We start from the raw sequence: 24,419 nt of genomic DNA on the forward strand, positions 1-24,419 counted from the left end.
ATAGGGGTTTTGGCTTCTTTTTTACAATACAAATTGAGGTAATTTTTCTTTTTTTTTTAATGACTTTATTGGTGTGACATTGGTTAATAAAATTACATAGTTTTCAGTGAACAATTCTACAATACGTCATTTGCATATCGTGTTGTGTGTTTACCACCCCAAGTCGTCTCTTTCCATCCCCATTTATCCCCCTTTTACCCTCTTCTACCTCCCACCACCCCCTTTCCTTTGGTAATCACTCTGTGTGTCTGAGGTTGGGTTTTTGTTTGGTTTTTTTTTGCTTAATCCTTTCACCTTTTTCACCCAGCCCCCCAACCTCCTCCTCTCTGACAGCTGTCAGTCTGTTCTCTGTATCTATGAGTCTGTTTTTGTTTTGTTAGTTTATTTTGTTCATTAGATTCCACATATAGGTGATGGCATATGGTACTTGTCTTTCTTTAACTGGTTTATTTCACTTAGTGTAATACCCTCCAGGTCTATCCATGCTAGGACAAAAGGTAAGACTTCCTTCTTTTTATGGCCAAGTACTATTCCATTAAGAGGTAATTTTGCAAGCGAGGTGTGTCTTCACCCATTAATTCCCTTAACATTTATTGAACAGCAATCGTGTGCCACACTTACATTTGCTAGATGTAGGCAAAAATACACAAATTGTGCTTCTGTGAAGTTTTCAATCTAAGAGGTAATAACACAACTTTTTTTAATTGTAAAATTGAATCGACAGGTGCTACTGAGAGTTATGGTTAAGCTACCAGCAGATAAAACAGCGCGGTCAGGGAAGTGGTATCCAAAGAAAACAGTTCTTGAGATCTGACAAAGGACTAGGTGTTAAACAGACAAAATGTGGGGGGCGGGCAGGAAGAGATGAGGATCCAGCAGCATGTACCCAAAACTGTGGGGGAAGAGCTGAGAAAAAATAAGGTCATTATGGCTACAGGTCACTGTATGATGGGGGAGGGAGAAAGCTGGGCTGCCAGGGGCCTTCATAGACATGACTATTTTTATTGTAAGAGTAACTGAAAGCCACTGAAGAGTTTTAAGGAAGAGGTTCTGTGATTATATTTATATGGACAAGACTACCCTAAGCGCCCTGTTAAGAATGAATGCATAAAGCCAGGGAGAGGCAACTGTTCTTCGTGCAAGGATGACCCTGAAGGTGGTGAGCTGTCAAGGGGACTGAATGTTTAGAAAGTAAAATCCATAAAGCTCGATGATAGAGTACATAAAACTGTAAACGAGCGCACTGCGCTTGCTGTCGAATTAAAACTGTTTTAAAGGGGAGACGTCTGCGGAAGAATCTGTGGGGTCCCCGCAGTTTTTCCGTAAGTAGAAGTTCATGGGCCCTGTGGAAATGCTCCCTGATGCAGTTTAGACGTCCCAGGAAAGGCGCTCGTCCCTGCATCACCAAGGCTTGGGTCTTGGGCAACCTGAATTGCCAAGAGGAGGATTGGATTCACTGCCACAGCCCGAGGACTCCGGGATGTGCCTAGAGCTCAGCAATCAAGCCAGGTCCAGCTGCACCTAAACCGCAAGAAATTCTGGCCTCGGTTCCAGTATCATCCCAGTCCAGGAATGGGATTCAGGACTTTGGGGACTTCCGAGAAGCTCGAACACCTTTTCTTTCGCTACGATGGCCGGAAAGGCGCTGGACGAAGAGGCCGCAGCAGACTGGAAGAAGGCGCAAGCGTATTGCGGACTTACGCCTCAGGAAAGGGTCCAGTCCCAGGCGGGCAGGGAATACGGATTTAGCGTCAGTCGTGACCGCCGCTCTGCGATTTCCTAAACGGCTGTCACCCAACAAGCTTTTCCATTGGCTTAGAGAAGGGAGAGCCCGCCTTCCCCGGGGTCGATTGGCTGTCGGTTCCCGCAGCTTAGGAGGCGGAGTTTGGGCGCTTTCCGATTGCATCAGCTGGTCCCTTCCGAGCCACGTGGCTCGAGCGCAGTGTTCCCGGGAGCCCCTGCCCACCTCCGACCTCCGTGCACTGTCCTCTCCTCCAGGCAGTCGCTTTTGAGTACTGTCGCCTCATCGTGGTTCTCCAGTGTCCAAGAACGCCAGCTGCCCTTCAGAGAAGATGGGAGGCGAGGAGAAGCCGGTGAGTGGGGCCGTGAGGCCAGGCTGGGGCTCTTCCTGGTGCCCAGCGGCCCTGCGGGGCGGGGGCTGGAAGGAGGAAGCGGCTGGGGCCGCGAGGGGCGGAGGAACTCTTCGGGGAACGGTAAAGCCCCTGCACAGGTCTGAGACCCCTTTCGGAGGGAATCGTCCATTCATAAAGCAGGGCGGGGCCTTGCAGGTCATCTCCGGGTCCATCCTGTTCTTGCAGATGAGGAAACGGAGACCTTAAACGAGTTGCTCAGAACGACCCATCTAGGTAGAAATAGGGAGAGAATCGCAGGACTCCCAGACTAGTGTTTTTACCTCACCTTAGGCAAAAGCACTGCAGAGCCTTGTTTGACCCTAACTCTCTGTTAAGGGTATAAGGCTCTAGTTTAAAGAAGAGAAAACTGAATTCCCAGGATCTGACCCATCTTGCCCAAGTCTGGGTGATTTATAATAAACGGTGGAGGCCAGGTGCCCTGACAAACTCTAGTTTAGTTCCACACTTCCCCAGCCTCATGCTGGAGGCGCGCGTTATTTTATTTGACACCTGCTAATCATTTCACCATTTCACCTGTGAACTTTCCCCTCTTGGGCATCTGTCGCTTAGGAACGTTTCCCAGGTCATTTTCACGCCGCCAGGCGAGATTTTTTTTTTTTTTTTTTAATGATTAACAAATGAATGGCAAGTGCTCATTCTGCTGCTGGCCCAAGAGCTTAGGAGGGGGACTAGGACCCAGCCTGGCCTGGAGGGCTTCACAGCCTGGTGTGTGGACAGCTAAGCAGTCATTTTGCCGTGGGGCTACAGAAGCGGGGCTGCCCAGTTCTGCTTGGGAGGGCACTCTCGAATTGCGTTTGGAAGGATGAGTGTAAGTTCCGCAGGCAACCGTGACGGGGCAGGGCTTTCCAGGTAAAGGTGCGGAAGGCAGTGACAAGGGAGCCCAGTGAATGAATTGTGGGGTCGTTTGCAAGAGATATGCGGACGGGGGAGCCACAGGATCGGAAGGATCCCAGGCCACCGAGAAGAGTTGGGATTGTTTTCTGCAAGTGAAAGTTTTTAAGCAAGGAAGTGATAGATGTGAGTTATAGTTTTAAAGATCACTGGGGCAGTGGGGTGGAAGGCGCCTTGGAACGGGGCGGGGGGGGGGGGGCGGGGGAGGGGCGGCGCCCGCAAGCAGGAGCTGCTGTAATAGGGCCAAGTGAGAGGTTCAGTTAAAGGAGGCTCAGCCCAGTTCTCTGATAGGACAGGTCACTTAAGAGCCACAGTTTTCTCATCAGTAAAATGAGTATGTCCTCTGACCCAGGGACTGAATGGGGAAAATGCATACACACATATTCTAAACTATAATAAATGTGAATTCTAAACTAATGTAAAGTGATCAATGGTGCCTGTTCATACTTTTTTCCATTCATATTTTTTTCACTTAAAAATGGTACCTTTACTGTTTTGTAACTTGTTTATTTATTTATTTTTGCTTAATATAGTCAACTTTCCAAGTGGATAAATATCTTGCTGTGCCATTCTTAATTGGAGGTGATGTATGGCTATTAAACATACTATTTCTCTCTTCTATAATAATTGCACAATACCTAATATTTATTGGGTGTTAACTGTTGGGGGGTGGTCTGGCACTATATTACATGCATTACTTCACTCAGTCCTCAGGATACCTATGAACTGGGTTTTGTTATCATCCCCATTGTACAGATGAGGAAAGAGGCACAGGAACCATAAGGAACGTGCTCAGACCCAGTATTCCGTAGCCAGTACTCAAAACCCCAGTGCTGTCCTGTCTGCCCTCATCTGCCTGGAAACAAGTCAAGGACAGATACTCCATGAAATCATTGGATTTTCAGGAAATTGCCGGTCCCGGCTGTCAGTCCCTGGGTGTGGATTTACGTAAAGTACGCTCTGAGGTGCTTTTTTTTCCAACTCCTAGATATCCCTGCGGAGGGTAATCCTGTAGCTTCCCTTCACAGTTTGGTTGTGTCCCAACTTCTGCGTTGAAGTTTTAGATTGCTTTCACATAAAGATGTAATACGTAAACTCACATGTTTTTGTTCTGTTTCCGTTGGAAATCGGGAACAGCAGCCCGCTGTCTTCCCAGGGGCAGTAAAGGCAGAGTGGGCCTCAGGGTTCCCGGAGGCCTGTTTGGGCGGCCCAACCCCCGCTTAGTGCCTGTGCGCCACTGGGAGAGTTGAGCCAGGACTCTCCTTTGTAAAACGGAGAGCGATTCAGAACACAGAAAACCTTCGTTAATTCCCTCCCTCTCTTCTACTACTCTTACTCATTTAACAGATATCTATACTACCAAAATCAAAAGCATTTTATCAGAAAAAGAGAATTGATTCTTTTTCCATTTTAAACCTGCGCAGACAGACCTGCAGTTGATTTTTGCCCTTTCTCTTACCCAATTCACTTGACTATAGTTCATCATTTCTTTAGCATAGCAAAGACATACAAGGAATCTTGTAACCCCGGAGGTTAGTACTTCATTAGAGTAGACTTAAATTATGTTCATTATTCATCTGTTGACTATACATGAACCTTAAAAGTTTGTTAAATGCAGAATCCTAAAGAAGGGGAAGTTTTAGGTCAGCCTGAAGAGTCATTTATTTTTTAAAATTATACAAGGAATATGTTTTACATGATTCAAAAAAGCAACCCAAATGTCCAACTGTTAAAGGTGTAAATAAATCATGGACTATTATTTGGCAATAGAAAGGAAGGAAATACTGAAACATGTAACATGGATGGTCTTGAAATCATGCTAAGTGAAACAGGCCAGCCACCAGAGACCACAAATTTTAAAATGTTTAGAATATGGAAATCTCTAGGGACAAAGCACATCCGTGGTTGCCAGGTGCTGGGGAAGGGGGTGGCGGGAGCGACGGTCGTGCCTGCTGATGGGTCCAGGCTTTCCTTTCAGGGTGATGAGAATGTTCTAAATCGATTGTGGTAAGAGTTGCACAACTGTGAATACACTAAAAAGCATTGAATTGTACACTTTATGTTGGTGAATTATATAGGAAAATATCTTTAAAAAACTTACCCCCAAAACATATATAAAGCTATAATAAAGCCTCCCCTTCATATCCCTAGTTCTACCCTCAAAACTTTCTCACTACTGAAGAGCACAACTCCTTAGAGTTGGCCGCTGTCGGCACCTGGGCAGATCTCTTTCCTGCCACTTCCAGGTTGTGAGAACCTAGAAAAATCATCTGGCTTTTCCCAACTCAGTCTTATCTGTAAAACGGGAATAATAATATTAATAGCCACCTCACAGGGTCACTATGAAAATCAGATATGATTGTGGAAGAACTTTGTAAAATGTGAAACCTTGTGCAGTGCAGTTTGCTTTAGAATATTTCTGTCTGAGCCGCCATAGCGAGTAACGCGTTTCTGAGAAAATCCTCGTCACAGAGTCCCATAACGTGTTCAGGGTTTCTCGACCCCAGCCCTGTTGACTGGAGGGTAGTTTGTGGCAGGGAGCCGTTCCGTGTGTTGTTGGATGTTCAGCAGCGTCCCTGGCCTCTACCCACAAGATGTCAATTGCACCCCCAGTTGTGACAACCAAAAATATCTCCAGACATTGCCAAATGTCCACTGGCGGGTGACGGGGTGGCATATAGCTGCTGGTTGAGAGCCACTGGTACAGACCTCCCCTGCTGTGGGTGCCTTTTTGCACGGGACATCCTCCTTTAAAACTTTCTGTGACTCCACGTGCTTCTAAGTGAAGTCCATGTTCCTCGGGGTAACTTCTTGTTCTCGCTTCTGTCTGAGCCCTAGTTTGTCTTAACTTTTATTGTTTCCTAACACGATCCTGCTTTAGTGAGCCTTGTTCGGTCTGTTTGTCCCTCTCAGTCTTGCTCTGTCACTGTCTTTCTCTTTTTAACATTCCCCACAGTGAGTTGATGTGTACACCTGGAAAACAGGCCCCCTGTTCTCAAAATCCAGCCTGCGGAACTCTTCTCGAAAGCCCTACCTAACACTGATGTTGTCCTCGCTTATTTGACAGCGAATCATAGTGCTGCAAACAGGTTCTTCCCCCTCCCAGAGGGTTTCACATGAATGCCCTACTTGCCCTGGAGAGATTAAATTTGCACACGACCGAGATTGGGCCTTGCCTTGGCTTCTTCTGCAGGATTTAACAAAAAAACCCCCACAAACACAGAGACTCTTAGTAGGACTTGTGGGATGAATGGATACATATGGCACTGACTTTTTTTTCTGAAAATACTTTTACTGAATATACCACATGCTTGTTTGTGGCTGCATGTTCGGTCTGCGTCCTTGTAAACCTCAAGTGAGAGTCGTGGGAACAGGCAAAATAAATGAAATGTGAGCACTCAAACGTCATCAAGTAGCTTCTCTGCTTTTTTAGGACTTTATTGTTGTAAGTTGTTAACTTGTCTTTGACAGTGGTCAAATTTTCTAGTCTTTCAGAATCCTATTTTCACTTTTTAAGAAATAGAGGCTGAAATGACATCCTCTGGACTTTTCTGGGGGCCGCTTGAAGGGGTGTCAAATTAGATCAAAATATAAAACCTTTATTTTTGCTTATTTAGGTCGGTGCTGGTGAAGAGAAGCGAAAGGAAGAAGGCAAGAAGAAGAGCAAAGACGGGTCTGGAGATGGAGGTCGAGCCGAGGTAAATGCTTCAGGGCTCTGATACCAAATTTGACAGGTGGCAGAGAGCTGCCGCAGGCTTGTCCTGTGTAAGGTTCTCCTGGTTCGCGTGGAAGAGTCAGGGAGAAGCATGAGGAAAGCCTGGGAAGGAAAGAAAGACGTGCAGTTTTATCTGTCACTGAAGAAGGATGACAACTGAGACAAAATTGTATGATAATCTGTGGGAGTAGATAAAATCAGAGAACAAAAATTGGAGAGAAGGAGACTGTATGACTAGGTGGCCTGATTGGATGCTAGCTGTCTGATCATTTCATTCACTGAGCTGTTAAGAGAGAGAGAGATTTGCTCTTTGCGTTTATACTGAATACAGTAGAAACCAAGAAAGCCCACTTCTTGACCCCATTCACACTGTTTCCACCGGGACCTGCTACTAGAGTTCGGTTCGAAATCAGGACGTGAGGCCTCAAGGCCTCTCGGGCTTAGAGAAAAGGTGTCAGTGTCCTGGGGCTCAGGCCGAGAGGAACCGGCTTTTCAGAAGTCAGCCCAGGACCACGCCGGGTCCTGGGTGTTCTGCTTTAGGAGGCGGTTAGGCTTGTCTTCCCACTTTATTTTTGGAGCTCAACTGTTGTGAACTACCTATGCTTTACTTTGGTTTTAGTCATTGCAACCATTTTATTAGAGACTCTTTAGGATAAAACAACCGGAATGCAGAGGAACAAAGGAATAGGCTTTTAAGAAGCACGCAATAGCACAATTAAGTAGCTTTAAAGAGCCGTTTTTGTAAATGCTGCATTGCTAAATCGGTAGTGCTTTTCATTTTACGTCAGGGTAGGCCCGTAAGTAACCAAGGATCAATAAGGTAACCAAGAACTGCTAAGAGAGGCTTAGGGCCCTGCCTAACCTTTTCTCTTCTGTTATTTCCATAACATCCCACTGAAATTGTGGGAGAAATTATTGACAGTGAGCTTTAAAATTTGCAAGTGAATAGAAAAAATGCCTGTGTCCCTTATTTCTTTTTTATATTTTCACTACAGCAGTCCCTGCTGTTCTGTCACAGCTTGAGAATTAGTCTGGAAATAGGAAACAAAGGGTATAATTGAGGACTTTTCTGAAAAGAAAAGGATGAGTGCGACATGTGATTACAGATGTCGGAAGCGCTCTGTCCGGGAAAACGTGTGCAGCGAGACGCCCAAGGCCTTTCCTCCCCCTCCTCCACGCTCCGTCGTTTATGTGCATTACTCTTAGCAGGGAAACGTGCAGGTCTTGCTCTTCTCTGCATTTCCAGGACCCGCCCCAGAGAGCATCTGCTCCATGAACACTGAATAAATTATGTTTGACACTAAGTTCTCCGGACTAGGAAGTGCCAAGGGCTTGTGGCGATCAACTCCAGAAAGACGCAGAGAGTCGCGTGGGTGGGTAGGACTGTACTGATGCTCGCAAGCAGGTAGGCCAGGTAATGTGCCCCCTGCAGCCTGAGGGGCCTGGAGCGTATGGCTGTAGAGTGACGGGCTCTAAGCTGTCGGTTCATTTCCTGGGGCTTCACCATCACGGGTTCTGCGCGCCTGTGATAAATTCAGGCAGGGCTCATGAGAGCACGCATGTGACAGGAGAGAGAAAGGGGCTGCTGTGGGAGGGAGCGATGAAGAGATGAGGGTGCTTCCATTCCGAAGGGGAAAGGCCGAGAAAAATTATGATGGAAATGAGAAGGAAACGTTGTGTAAGGAAAAAATGCACTACTTACATGAGAAACTTACTGTTCTAGTAAGTTATATTCAGACAGTTTGAAAATATATTTTTTATGTGACAGCTGGCTATGCTATTCTTTTTCACTATGACATTTAGGGAAATATTAACCTCTGAGGTTGACATAGTAGGTAACTGTGACCACCAAGGATTAGGCGCTAGCTTATTCTCCTTTCAGATGAAGTGCGTTAGGTTGCTATATGTCGAATTTGGGGTAGCATTTAAACTGAGGAAGTTTTAAAGCAAAGGAAGTCGAATAAACTGTGATAGCTGGTCGATTTAAATCTATGTGAAGATGGAAACTCGTGGTGAAATGAAGCCGTCTCCTCTTTGCTTTTGTCTGCAGCTGTTAATATGCGTGGTATTTTCATCTGAAGATCATAAAGTATGTAGATGTGTTTGACTGTTTTGTGACCACAGACTCACTGCCTGCTTTTTGCAGTGTTTTAAAGACTGAGTCTCTATCGGTAGAGGAAGTCAAATCTCTGATTATTGTCCCTTTTTTTTCTTTCTTTGTCCGACTTTTAGGAAGCCGAGAGGGTGCTTCATAGAAAACATTTTGGTTGATTTAATGTATTACAGACAGTAGTATTGTCCTGTTTTCTTATGTTTGCTAATTAAATACTCCCAAGAAAGAAATACTCAACGACCGTGGCTTCTTTGAATTTAGTAAATATTCCCCTGAATGGGAGCCCTTAAGTCAAATAAATTTATAGTTGGTTATTTAAAAATTACGAGTGTACATATAGTCTGACCAGCATCACAGATCATCCCTTGAACAAAATTGAAACAAAATGGAAAAGCCAGCCAGTTTTTATTTCTGGTATTGTTTATAGTTGTACCTGCAGGAGTATTTAATTAGAAAAGTCCTTAAGAGAATATCTTAAAAGAAAAAAAAATTACCTTATGAAAATAATAGCAAAATAGTAGTATCAATACTTGTTCATTTAGGATATCAGCAGCTGAGTATTTTTTGTTACTTATACTCCTCTATTTTAAAAAGTTTCTAAAAATAATGAGCATTTAACTTCTTTTTCTACCTTTATTTAGAACAACATTAAGGTAATGGTGGTTGATTTTGACAACCCATTTACCGCATTGAATTGGTAATCTTGTTTTGTTGTATTGTCTATTTTTATTTCCCTTTTCTTAAAAGGAAAGCAAGTCCTTACTGATTATTTATTTCTTTGTTGTCTTGCAGTTGAATCCTTGGCCTGAATATATTAACATGCGTCTTGACATGTATAATAAACTGAAAGCAGAGCATGATGCCATTCTGGCCGAAAAAGCAGAGAAGGACAGCAAGCCGATTACAGTCACGCTGCCTGACGGCAAACAGGTCGACGCCGAGTCCTGGAAAACGACGCCGTATCATGTTGCTTGTGGAATTAGGTATAAGCTGTGCCTGTCTTGACCTTCTATTGTTTGTAATTAAACTTTTAAAAAATTACCTTGCCAAGTTTTATCTTCAAAACATTTTTGTTACTGTTCAATGGTCTTAATGTTTAATTTATATTATTTGGGATTTTTCAAAATCAAAATGATGTGGAGCTTTATAGTTAAGATTTCTTAGACTTCATAGTGAAATTTCTTAGGGACTCCATTTTGGTTTTATCTTATGAAGGATTTTATATCGTTCTTCTACCTTGATTTGAAGTGTCACAAAAACCAAGTAGATAGTATTTCACGTATTTTCACTTAAATGTCTTAGTTTTTAAGTTAAATGAAGGTCGATCATCTCATAAGGAAAAGTTAAGAAACTAATATATAGCACATGAAAAAATGAATCAGTTTTATAAATCCAAAGAAGGGACATATCCAGTTTTAATACTTAACACTTTTAATTGGTTGGGAGCAAGTAACTGAGAATTAGATGCATTCTGCTGTAGCCATGAAGCTTCCTGAACCTTCCTAACTTGTGTCCCCGTTTGCATTCCTGCCTATCCATCCCCTCATCTGGAGCGCCGTCTCGTCTCCTTTTCTTCCCCGTCCATACCTTTTGAACTTTCTGCTCGTTACTTGGTCCTCAAAACCTGTCCAGACCACTCTGACCTGTGCCGCATCCCCACCGCAGAACTCCTGTAGCTTTTACACACACTCCACGTGGCCCGACATCTCATCCCATGATGACAGTTCGTGTGGTGCACTGTAGTCTGTTCTAGATGACATTTTTACCCATACTATTAAAAATATTTATTGACTAGTCCTTTATTTTGCCTATAAATCTGTTGTAAATAAAAACATCTTAGGCATTTGCAGAATCCATTCAGAGGTTACTACTGCCTCTCAAAAAAAATTCTATTACGTGTTTCAAATAGGACATAGGTGCAGGGAAGTTCCTTAGTATCTCTGATCCCCCTTTTTCCATTGGAGTCTAAGTAGCTTGGCTTTGCTGAGAACTTATTTGGAGAAAATAAAAATTAAATCAGACCCCTGAAAATTGTTACTGTTCTTTTATCAGAGTTGTTGTGCCTGTTTAAATGAGTGTATATGTCATAGCAATTTGAAGTTTCAGGATCTTCTAGTTATATTCTTAGGCACATTAGTACATCTTGGGGGCTTGTTGCTCTTTCTGTTCTTATCAGAAAGGTATATATTATTTATACATAATACATACAATGTTAATATCTAATACATAGTGTTTATTTTCCTGTTGTTTTTCAGTCAAGGCTTGGCTGACAACACAGTTATTGCCAAAGTGAACAATGTCGTCTGGGACCTCGACCGTCCTCTGGAGGAAGATTGTACTTTGGAACTTCTCAAGTTTGAAGACGAGGAGGCTCAGGCAGTAAGTTTTTATTCAGTATTCACTGAATTTCAGGATGGTGATTCTCATTTGCATTCTTTTCCAGCTCATTGCCACTGCCAGTAGATGACGAAAGTTTATGGATGTGTCATTGTCATATTTGACATCCTCATTATTGTCCTCATCTAGGGAACATAATAAAAGTGCTTACCTGATTATATCAAGAGGTGAAGTTGAATAAATTTTCACTACAAGATACTAAAATGCAGAAATCTGGAAATTCTATTAAAATTTTATTAGAAATTGATTAAGCAAGTAAAATTTGTTTTCTATACTGTCATCAATACTTAAGACATATATATAAACAAATAAATTTGAATATTAACATACTTCCTATATTGGAAAGTTGATTTCCATATATTTTCTCATCTTAAAATGCACATCTGCTGAAAGCACTATAAAAACCAACCTGCACATGATTGCAAAGTTTTCTCCTTGTTTCTAAATGACCGTCTACTATATAGAATGAAATCAAATATGTTGTTGTTTTTTTGTTTTTATTTTTGTCTCATTGATGGTGGCTTACTTATGTATGTGAATCAGTGGTTTTCAAATGTGTTATTCCTTAAGTTTTTAAAGTAAATATTTAAAATCATTTGGGTACCTTGTTATTATTAAATCTTAAAAACATTGCTTTGGATATATTCTGACTCAAGTGAATGACCACCTTAAAAACCAGGTCCTGCCATTTGATTTTCGTGTGCATATGTTTGTCCTTGTATTTTCTAGTTGTGTGTCTAGGGGGGTCATGTTATACCACCTTAGTTGTTTGGAGCCAATAGGAAAAAAGCAGATATAATTCTAAGTGATGCTCCACAGCTACGTAAAGGCAGAGCATAGCACTGACTCAAAAGACCCTGGGCCATGGCAGTCAAGAAGACAGTCACGTTGTGAACGATGGTTGTTTCCAGGGAACAAAATCCATCCCATTTCTTTGATGGTGCTAATTTGCATTTAATTCATTTGAAAACAAACTAGATCATTTCTAAGGTAGAAATACAATTTAGTAATTAGCATCCTTTTATCGTGTTGGCTCTGTATAGAATCACTGTGCAGTTCGTAGATTTGTAAATTTAGATTTTTATGTCTTGGCTTTCTTTATAATAAATTTTATGTCTCTTTCAGATGACCACATTAACTTGCAGCGCATTGGCCCAGTCCCAAACCTTCTCCTCTTCCTTTGCATTTTCAGGTGTATTGGCACTCGAGTGCTCACATAATGGGTGAAGCCATGGAAAGAATCTATGGTGGATGTTTGTGTTACGGTCCACCAATAGAGGGTGGATTCTATTATGACATGTACCTTGAAGAAGGGTAAGTGACGTAATCAGATAACGAAAACTAAAATCTGTATCACCATGGGTCCCTGTGGTATTTTTAAAGGTTCTTAATAAAGGAGGAATGATGTGATGCTTATTTCTTAGTCACCAGGCGTCCCCACTGTTCAAACTTGCAGTGTGTAGTAACTTTCAAAGTTAGCAGGGAGACTTAGGAGAGCTTCATTCTAGGTCAGTGGAAGCAGAGCCCTAAGGTGAACGGGGAAATACAAGGAAGCTGGTGCCCTTCCCCTTTACACCTGGTGACAGAGCTGGGGGGAGGGGATTCACTAGTGGGAGAGTCTCCATGGTGACCAAGGCCAAAGCCGCTGAAAGTATAAATTATTAAAATAATTTATGAAAAATATCTAGTTTACACTTCTAATATATGATGCAAGGGTTTAAATTTTTGTTGTTGTTGTTAAATCCCGTGAAGTATTCTAAAGAAACATTCCTCTAATCTGTGGTGTGAGCAGAATGGAATCCAAAGAAATTATTTTTATACTTTCTTCTCTTTTAGGGGTGTGTCCAGTAATGATTTCTCTTCTTTAGAGACTTTATGTAAGAAAATCATTAAAGAAAAACAAGCTTTTGAAAGATTGGAAGTGAAGAAGGAAACTTTATTGGAAATGTTTAAGGTAAATGGAGCTGCGGCCTGTGGCATCCACCCTAATGCCACTCATTCTTGTCATGTGAAGGCGGCACATCGGGGTTTAATGTCCAGAGCTGAAACCCATTTTTTAGGAAAATCTCTAACATTTGTTTTCAAAACATGAAATAGTGCCGTATTTATAATCCTAAGATGCTTTGATAAGATGTATTTTGAGTTGTATTTTAGCTATTGCGTTTAGAGGTAAACATCAAAGGAGAGTTTTAAAAAAAGTAATTTTTCCTGTTTTCAGTACAACAAGTTCAAATGCCGGATATTGAATGAAAAAGTGAATACCCCGACTACCACAGTCTATCGGTGAGAATATCAAATGTCATTCAAGACACCTTGGTGTATTTGCCATTTTAAGCCTTTATGAAAATTTCTTTCCTTTTTATCTGTAGGTGTGGCCCCTTGATAGACCTCTGCCGGGGTCCTCACGTCAGACACACCGGCAAAATTAAGGCTTTGAAAATACACAAAGTAAGTGATGTAACTTTGACGACTCTCTCCATATAAAATGTATTTGTGTAGTATAGATATATGTTTAAACTTTATTGGTTTATCTTCTCTACCAATTTTCTTTTGGGTGACTCTGGTGCCACATGTCATTAGCCGTTTTTAGCAGAAATCCTCTCAGGCAGTGGCCGACTGGCCATTCCCCACCGGACCACCCCGGTGGCGGTTTGGGGGATTCCCCGAATCTCGCAGGTATGGGCCTTCATGGCCCAAAAAGCTTTGAGACTCACTGTAGGAGTATGTGCTTTGCCCTAGGTGTGTCTAAGGTAATAATTTCCCATGTTGTTCTTGTTAACCAGGCTGATCCTGGCAGTTTGTACTCGTTCATAATTACTTTAAGGGTGATTTAAAAAATGCAATTTAAATCATAAGAATAATAGGGTCATGGCAAGATATTTTTGTTGGTTTATTTTCCATTTATTTGTTTTGTGACGATGCCCGTGCTGTCAGCCACGTGCCCAGTTGTGCCGTTGTGGTCTGAGTGGGCACTGAGGGCAGGGTGGGCTTTTCGGAGGGAACTAACAGCTTCGTGCCGCACAGCAAACCCAGCTGTGCTAGCTCCGCCCCAGAGCAGCTGTGAGAGGGTTCACCACGTGGGAACTTTTTGTGCCATTTTCTTGTATAAGGGCCACTATGAATTTGAGTCATAAGGTGACGATGAGAAATTGCAGCTGACTCCTAAAACAAGTGAAGTATTTACAAATTTGGATATTGTTTCATGGTTGACTCTTTATTTTCAGAATTCCTCCACCTACTGGGAAGGGAAAGCAGATATGGAGACTCTCCAGAGAATTTATGGCATTTCATTCCCAGACCCTAAAATGCTGAAAGAGTGGGAGAAGTTCCAAGAGGAAGCTAAAAACCGAGATCATAGGAAAATTGGGAGGGTATGTTAAAAAAGAACAATAATGTGTCTAGACTGAGGTTATTTTCATTTGAAATATTTCTGTATTGTTTAGCTGTGTTAACAATTTCCTTTTGTAGAGATGTTGTAGCTTTTAAGCATTATGGTACTGTATTCTATGTAAGCCATAAATTGCTTACTGATTTGTCCACGTCATCTTCTAGAGTGTGCTCAGTACTGCACAAAAAATCATTTTAACTCTTCCTCTTGTTGAGGATATGTGCTGCTGACCTTCCGTTTTCTGAAACAGAAGTAGAGCACTGTTTCATTGAGCTGAGAGGTGCTTCGGAAATTCACCTCCTCTCACCTGTTTTAAAGATGGGGAAACTGAGTTCCAGAAAGGTTACTCTACTTGTCCGAGGTGACGCAGCAAGTCCCCGTTGGATTCCGTGGTGTCCTTCCCTTTGCCCCTCCGCCCTGACTGTTTTCCAGACTGGAAGTTGGGTTTTGGGTGAACACATTTCTTTCTGAAGCTGTGCTCGCCGGGAGCCAGGCGCCCTTGGCTGCGGGGTTAGGCAGTTTGGCAGGAAGCAGTGTCCCCTGCGGTGCTCCCTAACTTCAGTCACTGCGGCCCAGGGTTGGCCAGCTGTGTCTCCGTTTTCTGTGTAATTGTCAGTGACTTTTTCCAAGGCTCCTTCCTGCCACTCCTACTTTAAAAAAAAAAAATAAGAAAAATGAAAAACACCCAGATCTTAGAGCTTTATGGAAATGAAACCATGAGAGCCGCCACTGGATAGAAGGGAACTAAGACTTGTGGCCCGTGTTCCCCTTTGGTAAATCTGACTGGATTCCGGAACATAGCAAGCAGGGAACTAGGTTGTAAAGTGACTGCGATTTGCTACCGTTAAGTCGCACATCCAAAATGCTGGCAGGTTTTCTTTGGATCGGGAATGACACAAGTTAAAATAGATATTATGACCAGATACTGAACTCAAGAACACTGAAGCTTATGTGGATGTTATGCACATATATAAGCATTCTTTGTTTTTCTTTTATCCAGGACCAAGAACTCTATTTCTTCCATGAACTCAGCCCTGGAAGTTGCTTTTTCCTGCCGAAGGGAGCGTACATTTATAATACACTTATTGAATTCATCAGGGTAAACCATATTCATTATTTTCTTCTGTAGATTTAGGACATAAGTTGATTTTATTAAATCAGGTCTGCTAAAAGGAAAGATAATCTTTTATTTTAAAAGAAACGTTTAAAAAAATAAGTAAAAATGGAAGCCTTGAGGACTCATACAATTTAAAAAAATTTTTTTCTTCCTAATATATGATTTTGTCCATATACATGGACGTGTTCACAGAGAAGCCGATGACCTTGAACTCGGACTTGTAACCCTTACACAGGAGCTCTGTGTGCTCCTTGACCATTCATGAGTATTTTCCTTGAAAAACTAAATTAGGCTTTTCCTTGCTTTTTTCTCTCTGTAAATTATGACGTGTTTAAAGCAGATGTTTATAGAGAATAATACCACCAATACCTGCATGCTCATGGCCTAATTTGTTGCACATTTGCGTTCGGTTATGTTGGAAATACAGTACTGCGTGCAGTAAGGGGGAAGCCAGCTCTCGCAGGCCACTCTGATCCATTTCCCCTCCTTTCCTAGGTGAAGCTACTCACCTGAATTCAGCACGGATCCTTTTTATCCTTGTTAGTGTTCATCTACCCCGTACCCTAAATTGTCGGTGTGTTTCAAATTTAGATATATGACGTCTCACTGTGCGCCTGTCAGAATGGTGGTCCAGTTAGTTGTCATTACCTATTATTCCATTGTATAACTACCACAGGATGCCCACTCCTTTACTGGGGGACACAGATGTGGTGGCTAGTTTTCCCGTACTGTGCTGCAGCAGGGCCATTTTGACAGGCCTTCTTATGTACCTGTGCAAGAGTCTCCTCTTTGGCAAATCCCTCCAAGTAGAATTTCTAGATTATAACATCTGTGCATCTTAAACTTTACGCTAGAGTATAAAATTGCTCCTTAAATTTTTACTTCCACCATAAGTGTGAGCATTAATTTCTGTACACATGTTCTGTTTCCTAACAGAGTGAATATAGGAAACGAGGATTCCAGGAGGTGGTTACCCCAAACATCTACAACAGCCGGCTGTGGGTGACCTCGGGCCACTGGCAACACTACAGTGAGAACATGTTCTCCTTCGAGGTGGAGAAAGAGCAGTTTGCTCTGAAACCCATGAACTGCCCGGGTCACTGGTATTTAGCAACTTTGAGTCTCTATGGAAGATTCCCCTGTGCCGCATTTATTCCTATGCCCGGCACACTGGTATTTAGCAGCTTTGAGTCTCTATGGAAGATTCCCCCGTGCCGTGTTTATTCCTGCATCTGAGACACTGGTATTTAGCACCTTTGAGTCTCTGGAAGATTCTCCAATGCTGCATTTAATCCTAGGTTGCTTTTCTTTCTTTGGAAGAATCTGTCTTAAAACAAATGATGTGATCAGAAGAGTATCACACAAGGGGCTGCCGGGAGCACTCACAGAGGATTGTTGTGTAATTATAATTTCCTCTGTGCCTGGTTTGGTCCTCAGATCTTTAGACATTAAAGAACAGCGCTGGGGTAACAGCAGTGAACAGGCAGAAGAAAAACCAGAGCTTGGATGTGGGGGATAGCAGCTGCTTTAAGTTCTTTTGTTGCTGTTTGTTTTTTTTTTTTAAGTCATTCTATCAAAACCTAGTGCTGATGAATTAACATCCTTGGGAAATCTTTGCCTTGCGGCCCTTCCACTTTCTGTCCTTCTTGAAAGGTTGGGTGCCCTGTTACAGCTTGGGGTCGCTGTGAACAGATGCCCACAGCAAGGCCTTGGGGGTGGGAATGGTGACGGGAGCGTCCTGGCAACTGGGTTGTAGGTCAGGAGACCAAATTCATTCATCCAGGGGCCCGAAGCACCTTCACACTAACGGGACTGAAGCACTTTGGGGAGTCAGAGAAAGCGCAGACTTTAGCTTTGAGAGTTATATATGATTTGCATGCTGCTAAGTCTGTTTTTTGTTGTCTGTGGGTTTTGTTTTTTGTTTTTTTTTTATGTGAGCCTTAAAGGCAGTCCTCAAATTAATAGAAATACTGAGCACAAGGTTGTGACTCCAGACTTAATGGGAATAAACTTGCTCTTCTCTCTCAGTTCTGGATCTTGGTATTATAATTTATTGGCTGTTTTATTTATGCCAGGGCTTACATTGTTGTATGACGCCCAGAATTTGAGAAATGTTCCCTCTCTGAACAACTTAGAACCAGTGGCTTTTTGACAGCCTTTCATGTAACAGTAGAGAAATTGTTTTAGTGTATTAAACGTCAGTGAGTTTTATTTCTCTCTTCCCTTCAGCCTTATGTTTGACCATCGCCCGAGATCCTGGCGAGAGCTGCCGCTGCGGTTGGCCGACTTCGGGGTGCTTCACAGGAATGAGCTGTCGGGGGCACTCACAGGCCTCACCCGGGTGCGGAGGTTCCAGCAGGACGATGCTCACATATTCTGCGCCATGGAGCAGGTAGGAGACTTTGCGGGGTAAGATACGTCAGAAGAAATGTCAAGGAAGTTAACAAAAACTACCGCTGTGTCATTTTTCTTTCATTTAAAGATTGAGGATGAAATAAAAGGTTGTTTGGATTTTCTGCGTACAGTATATAGCATATTTGGATTTTCTTTCAAATTGAACCTGTCTACTCGCCCGGAAAAATTCCTTGGAGATATTGAAGTCTGGAATCAAGCTGAGAAGGTAAGTGGAGTTTTTCAGTGTGCTTGAATTCTGTTTGAATGAAGTTGGCTCCCTCTGCAGTGTAAGAAAGCCAAGCCTCTTTAAATAGAGAAAGCAAAAGGAAATCGGAAATGGTTCCTAGGCTTGAGTAAGCTAGTTTTTTTGTGTGTGATTTTCTATTTAGAAATACTCGGATGTGTTTTCAGTCATCAAGCTGTCAACCTTGTGTGTGAGGAGGTTTAAATGGGCAAAATGATAAAGCAGAGAATAGTGACCCATGGAGGCAGTCATGGTATTTTTAGTCTCAAATTAGACCGGGAGAAGTAGCAGAGGAACAAAAACGAAAATCAGTTTTGCTTTATCTTTAGCAACTTGAAAACAGTCTGAATGAATTTGGTGAAAAGTGGGAGTTAAACCCTGGAGATGGAGCTTTCTATGGTCCAAAGGTCAGTACCAACGTAGATTTGAGTGACGGGACTTTCATTTTCGGGTGAAGACATTACTTTAAGTTTAAAAATGTAACACAACTGCTGAGTTCAGCTTTAACATAGGCAACATCTTATAATAACCCACTCTGTGCTCCGTAGATTGACATACAGATTAAAGACGCCATCGGTCGGTACCACCAGTGTGCGACCATCCAGCTGGATTTTCAGCTGCCCCTCAGATTCAATCTTACTTTTGTAAGGTAAGTTTCCAGTGTCTGTTCTGAATATTTTTCAAGGACATGTAATGGCGGGGCCGGGGGGGGGGGAGGGTGTTACATACTTATAATAAATAATATAAAATAAAGTTGTGTGTATATATGTGGAAAACAAATTTTCTTTTTCTTTCTAGCCATGATGGTGATGATAAAAAAAGGCCAGTGATTGTCCACCGAGCCATCTTGGGATCAGTAGAAAGAATGATTGCTATCCTCACTGAAAACTATGGGGGCAAATGGTAATCTTCATTATTGTTTCCTTCTTTTTTGGTTGGACAACGTAAATTGGCTGTAAGAAATGTCTACTATCCAATTTAGTTATGTGATGGAAAGGGAGAATGATTGCACTTAGTTACTTCGGATTAGTGACGAGTATTCACAACATAAAGGAATTGCAATTAAAACCCAAATTTTTAAGCTATAAGAATATTCGTTGGGGGGTAATTATTTTTATTTCACAATTTGATTTATCGAATGTGAGGTAATGCTTTCTAATTAGGAATTATTATTCAGTAAGAAGGCTATTTGTTACTGTGATTGCTTTTCAAGCACCTTTGATGTTTTTGTGCGCATAAACAAGAGTGGGCTTAGCTTGTTGTGCATTGCTGACCGTAATAAGTATTTTGACATCCTTTAGAAGCTACATATTTCTTTAATTGAGAGTACAGACTCCAAACCAATCGACAGTTTTGTGTCCTGTTTTTATAAAGTTATGTTTTCTCTGGAAACATATGAGCACATGACTTTCATTTTACTATCTAAGCAGTTTCATCTGGGCCCACGATCTGTAAGGGCGTATAAGAGCACGAAGTTACAGAACACCCGCTTTGTAGAGCCTGCCTAGTTTTATTGATACGGAACTTCTGTGAAGTGTTGTAAATCTGTTTTGTCTTACACATTGCTGTCATTTCAGTTTTATTCATAGTTTGCTTAGTTCAGACATTAAGGGGAGTTTGTCATACTTGCCCATGAAATAAGATTATCTGTTTTCAGTTATACTTCATAAAACCAAATCAAATATGAGAAATAATCTCTACATGACATCTAGAGAATAGAGGGACCCTCAGTTAATTGCTCTGCCCTACCGGTGGTAGGTGGGAAAGGCCACCGTTTGGGTGGGTTTCAGTGCCTGCTCCAGCCTTTTCCCTGATGAAGCAAAACAACTTAAAATAGAGGCCTGACCGAGAGAAGCACTGACATGTCTGCAGTGTCTTCGGGAGGGTTTGACACCTGAAACACCCCAAAGGGAGAATTGCAGATGGGCCATCTTTTATTAAGTAGTGAAAACACACTTTTTTTTTTTTACCAAATACCTTCTCCTGTTACTATCAGTTACAATTTGCTGAATTCTGCAAAATGGATCTTGAACAAACTGAAGGCACAGTTTGTGTCCCCCGCCCCATGAAGAATAAGTAATAAAACAGTGTTTGAGCGAAATATCTTTTTGAATAAATTAAGTCGACTCACTAAGACTCACTAAGCGTGGTTCTTCAGCACCTTGCTAACCCTCTGGCAGCCAGTGCATGGTGCTCTGTTACCCGATGTGTTGACGTGGGAGGCACAGTCTCTGCCCCGATTTTGCTTTGCCATCTGCTAAACAAGACAAAACTTTATTTACAGATTTTTTTTTTTAAGGATTTTTTGCTCCTTCATCTCCCTCTATTTTAGTCTTTATTGGATAGTGAAGAAAAAAAAGCCAGGTTTTTAAAGTGAGCCTCGCATGTTTCAGAAAAAAGACACAAACAAATAGACTAATAAATGAGCATGCCATCCTTGTTTTAAAAATCCACATTAAATATTTTTAATTTCTTCTTAAGGCCCTTCTGGCTGTCTCCTCGCCAGGTAATGGTAGTTCCTGTGGGACCAACATGTGATGAATATGCCCAAAAGGTAATCCTGAAATACGACTTTTCTTTCAATTTAACATTTATTTTTTGGCTTTTCAAAGTCCATAAGCTATATCCTTGGTAAATCAAGCTGCTTATGATATAAAGAAGTGTTAACTATTTTCAGTCTCTGGTAAGTGTGAATCGATGGCATTGCCTCTTGAATGCTTTTCTATGTGGTTCCTTGATCAGAAGACATAGTTTGGGTAGTGGCTTATGTGCACTTGTATATTTTATTGTTTTTTGTTAGCAGATAGTGAATACCTCAGTATGATACGTAAATTCAGATGCATAACGCAGTTTAACTTGCTCTAGTTGCTCTTTGACTCAGAGAGTAATTTTGCTTTATTTTCAGTGAAAATTTCTTCAGTCATTTGAAACCTTTCTTTATCAGCATGCCAGATCAGTATTTTTCCTACCCACCAGAAAAGTTCCTCAGATGTAGAAATACCCATTCTTCACAGCCTAAAGACAATGACAGCCTGTTTCATTACAGCAACAGTTCTATACTAAGGAGTATTAAATTATTAAAAGTTACGTTATTAAAAAGCAATCTCTCAGAATTGCAAGTTAAAAGTAATAAAATGATAAATTAAAATATACTAAACTCTTAACTATCATTGAACAGTCTTATAACATTGAAACCGTGTTCCCAGATCATCTAAATAAATTGCACTCAGGTCTCAACTGTCTTTAAGAAATAAATGTTAAACCAGCTAATAAGCCAACCGTCTAGACATACAGTATTCCTGTTACCACACACTGTAGTTTCAGTTATAAGTGATGAGAATCAGCTATGTTTCATGGTTAATTCATTGTACTCTATCTTACATTATGAAAGCTCATTCAGTAGGAAAAGGTTCATATTAGTTCATTCATTTCCCAGCTGGAAATAGTATTGACCTCCTCTCCTTTGGGGATAGAGTGGCATTTGGAATTATTTAGGGGTTTTTATTGTGTGGTTTTTTGATATATTGACTGAAGAGAGGTACTACTACTGACGCTTAATGGCTAGGGACCAGAAGTATTAAATATTCATAATTATGGGGCCACTTCCCCCAATGCAGAATAGTCAGCTCACATATGCACAAGGCCCATGTTGAGAATCTTAAGACTGTTCTTATAGTAGGTTATATGCCTTATTCTTATATTAGGTTACAGTTGAAAGTGTAGTCTTATAAACTATTCTAATACACTATCTAAGAACCCTTGGAAATTTGCATACTTATAAAATTCCAACAGGTTCACTGGTTAATGACCACTAAGGCATGAAAACCTATTAGTGAAATAAAAACGCTTCATTAAGATCTTTTTGCTATATTTGTGGTAACTGGTTGACAAATAGATGAAAAATGAATCTAGTACATTTAATTTATAGTTCATACACTATAATCTAGCATTGTTTTGGGGGTTTTTTGGAAAAGGAAAATACTGAAAATATTATTCACTTAAAATACACAAAAACTTTGGACAATAAAATCAAATTGGTATTTTTAAGGGGAAAAAAGGCAATGAATAATAGTAATATCTCATGTAGTGTGCCAACTTTAAATTCCTGGAAGTTTATTTCAGGATGTCCTGATTTCATCTTTGGCTCTAACTCCTTCATCTAATAAGCTTCTTTTTTTTTTTTTTTTTTTTTTCCTTTTTTGGGAGTGTATTTTCAAGACACATGGATATATAATGGTGTGAAAAGAAAAGAACAATTGTTAGCCTGATTTTTTGGCATAAGATGACTTAGGAGAAAAGAAGCTATATTTTATTAAGAACAAAATAACCCAATGGTTAGTTAATGATATTTTTAAAAAACCCAACAAATAAATTTGTTTCAACACATTCAAAGATCAGTTCACTCAAAGCAAGTTCAATTAGTAGCTCTACAGAAATAGTTTCATTTACTGGAATTGAATTACAACCCGGTAATGTGTCCATTTCCTAAACCGTCAACATGTCCAATATTTACTTATATTATTAAGTAACACACTGTTTTTGTGCTTCTGTCCCCAATCAGAGCCCCGAGAAAGGAAAAAATCTGTTCCCTCTCGTGTGTTCAGTGGTTAGCCCGGTGCTCGGCACCTGGCAGGTAGAGCTTGCTGGGGAGCACGGGGGCAAGCGAGACAGGCAGGAAGTCGTTGTGCGGCTGAGACAGGACAAACAAGCGTTCTTTTAATCAAAAAGGAAGTCCCTGTTGAGAAAAAAAAAATTACTTAATATTTCTCAAACCTGATACTTTGTTTTATTAAGTTATTGTTATAGACCAATTTTTAAATGCTTACATGATTTCCCAAATTACAAGTTAAATAAAAATCATTTAAGATCGAAATATAATTCTAACTTTAGATCCAAAGAATTTTTGTCTGTGTTTAAATAGGTACGGCAACAATTCCATGATGCTAAATTCATGGCGGACATTGATCTGGATCCGGGCTGTACATTAAATAAGAAGATCAGAAATGCACAGCTAGCACAGTATAACTTCATCCTAGGTAAGAAAGGAAACTACCAAAGAAAAGCTGCCTCACTCTGAAATCTTGAGACTTAGGCTTAAGAGAATCATGGTCATCAGTTTAGTTCCTTTCAATCCTGATTCTTAAACTATTCAATGTGTTCAGTTGATATAAGAAAGGTAAGTTTCTGTGTGAAAAAGAATAGTCTCTAAAGGTCTGTCTAAAAAGTTTCTCCCTCCTCACCTTATATTACTTCATATGGTAAGTTTTTATTAAGGCAGCTGGTCTAAGTGACTCAATAAGCACAGCACTTTTAGGCATTACAAAGCGTTTGCTTATTTGTTTGTTTTTTTAATGAATAGATTTTTAAATCAGTTGCCCGACTGTGCATGGTCACCTGTACCTTGTAATCAGAAGCTACAGGGTGGCTTTTGGGTCCTGCGATCCTTTCTGTTTGAGTGTCCAAGGAGAACCCTTCCACCTGAGGACTCCTGCTGTCTGTTGTTTCAGTTGTCGGCGAGAAAGAGAAGACCAGCGGCACTGTGAACATCCGCACGAGAGACAATAAGGTGCACGGAGAACGCACCATCTCCGAAACCATCGCGCGGCTGCAGCAGCTCCAGCAGTCCCGCAGCAAACAGGCCGAAGAAGAATTTTAATGAAGAACTTGGCCACGACTGGCTCCGTGGAAAAGGAAGAGCAGTGTTTCCATAACGTCCACTTTGTGTCCTGGACAAAACGTTAATTTATACTGAACTTGGAACAGTCTGGCAGAGCCTGCCTAGGTGACTGCCGGGGATGCATGTGTTTTGACCTGCACAGGTTTTAGATAATGTGTATCTGAAAGAGGTAATTAAAAGAGACACATTAAAATGATTTTATTCCTTAATTATCCGAGCACTGGAAATCAGCCATGAGGAATGCTTCAGTGTGATGAGGGAGAACATTTTTTGTGAATTTATTGCAGTTGAAAAATAAAATTTGGTTGGATTATGGTATAAAAATAAAAA

At 41.1% G+C, this 24,419-nt stretch overlaps 1 protein-coding gene across 1 annotated transcript; it reads left to right on the forward strand.

Annotated features, from left to right (window-relative positions):
* Positions 1–1,908: 1,908 nt before the first annotated feature.
* Positions 1,909–24,419, forward strand: TARS1 (threonyl-tRNA synthetase 1). The gene is made up of 19 exons (XM_054583921.1): positions 1,909–2,093; positions 6,662–6,742; positions 9,665–9,855; positions 11,128–11,251; positions 12,462–12,583; positions 13,106–13,223; positions 13,488–13,552; positions 13,639–13,717; positions 14,494–14,640; positions 15,658–15,756; positions 16,711–16,877; positions 18,004–18,166; positions 18,257–18,394; positions 18,742–18,819; positions 18,961–19,061; positions 19,211–19,315; positions 20,894–20,966; positions 23,334–23,448; positions 23,920–24,419. Exons 1-19 carry the CDS (start codon positions 2,073–2,075, stop codon positions 24,066–24,068), a joined length of 2,136 nt encoding a protein of 711 aa, XP_054439896.1. The 5' UTR covers positions 1,909–2,072; the 3' UTR covers positions 24,069–24,419.

The sequence above is a fragment of the Pteronotus mesoamericanus genome, unplaced genomic scaffold (assembly GCF_021234165.1).
Source record: "Pteronotus mesoamericanus isolate MK-2021 breed Mesoamerican mustached bat unplaced genomic scaffold, CSHL_Meso_final contig_75, whole genome shotgun sequence".
Taxonomy (NCBI): Eukaryota; Metazoa; Chordata; class Mammalia; order Chiroptera; family Mormoopidae; genus Pteronotus; species Pteronotus mesoamericanus.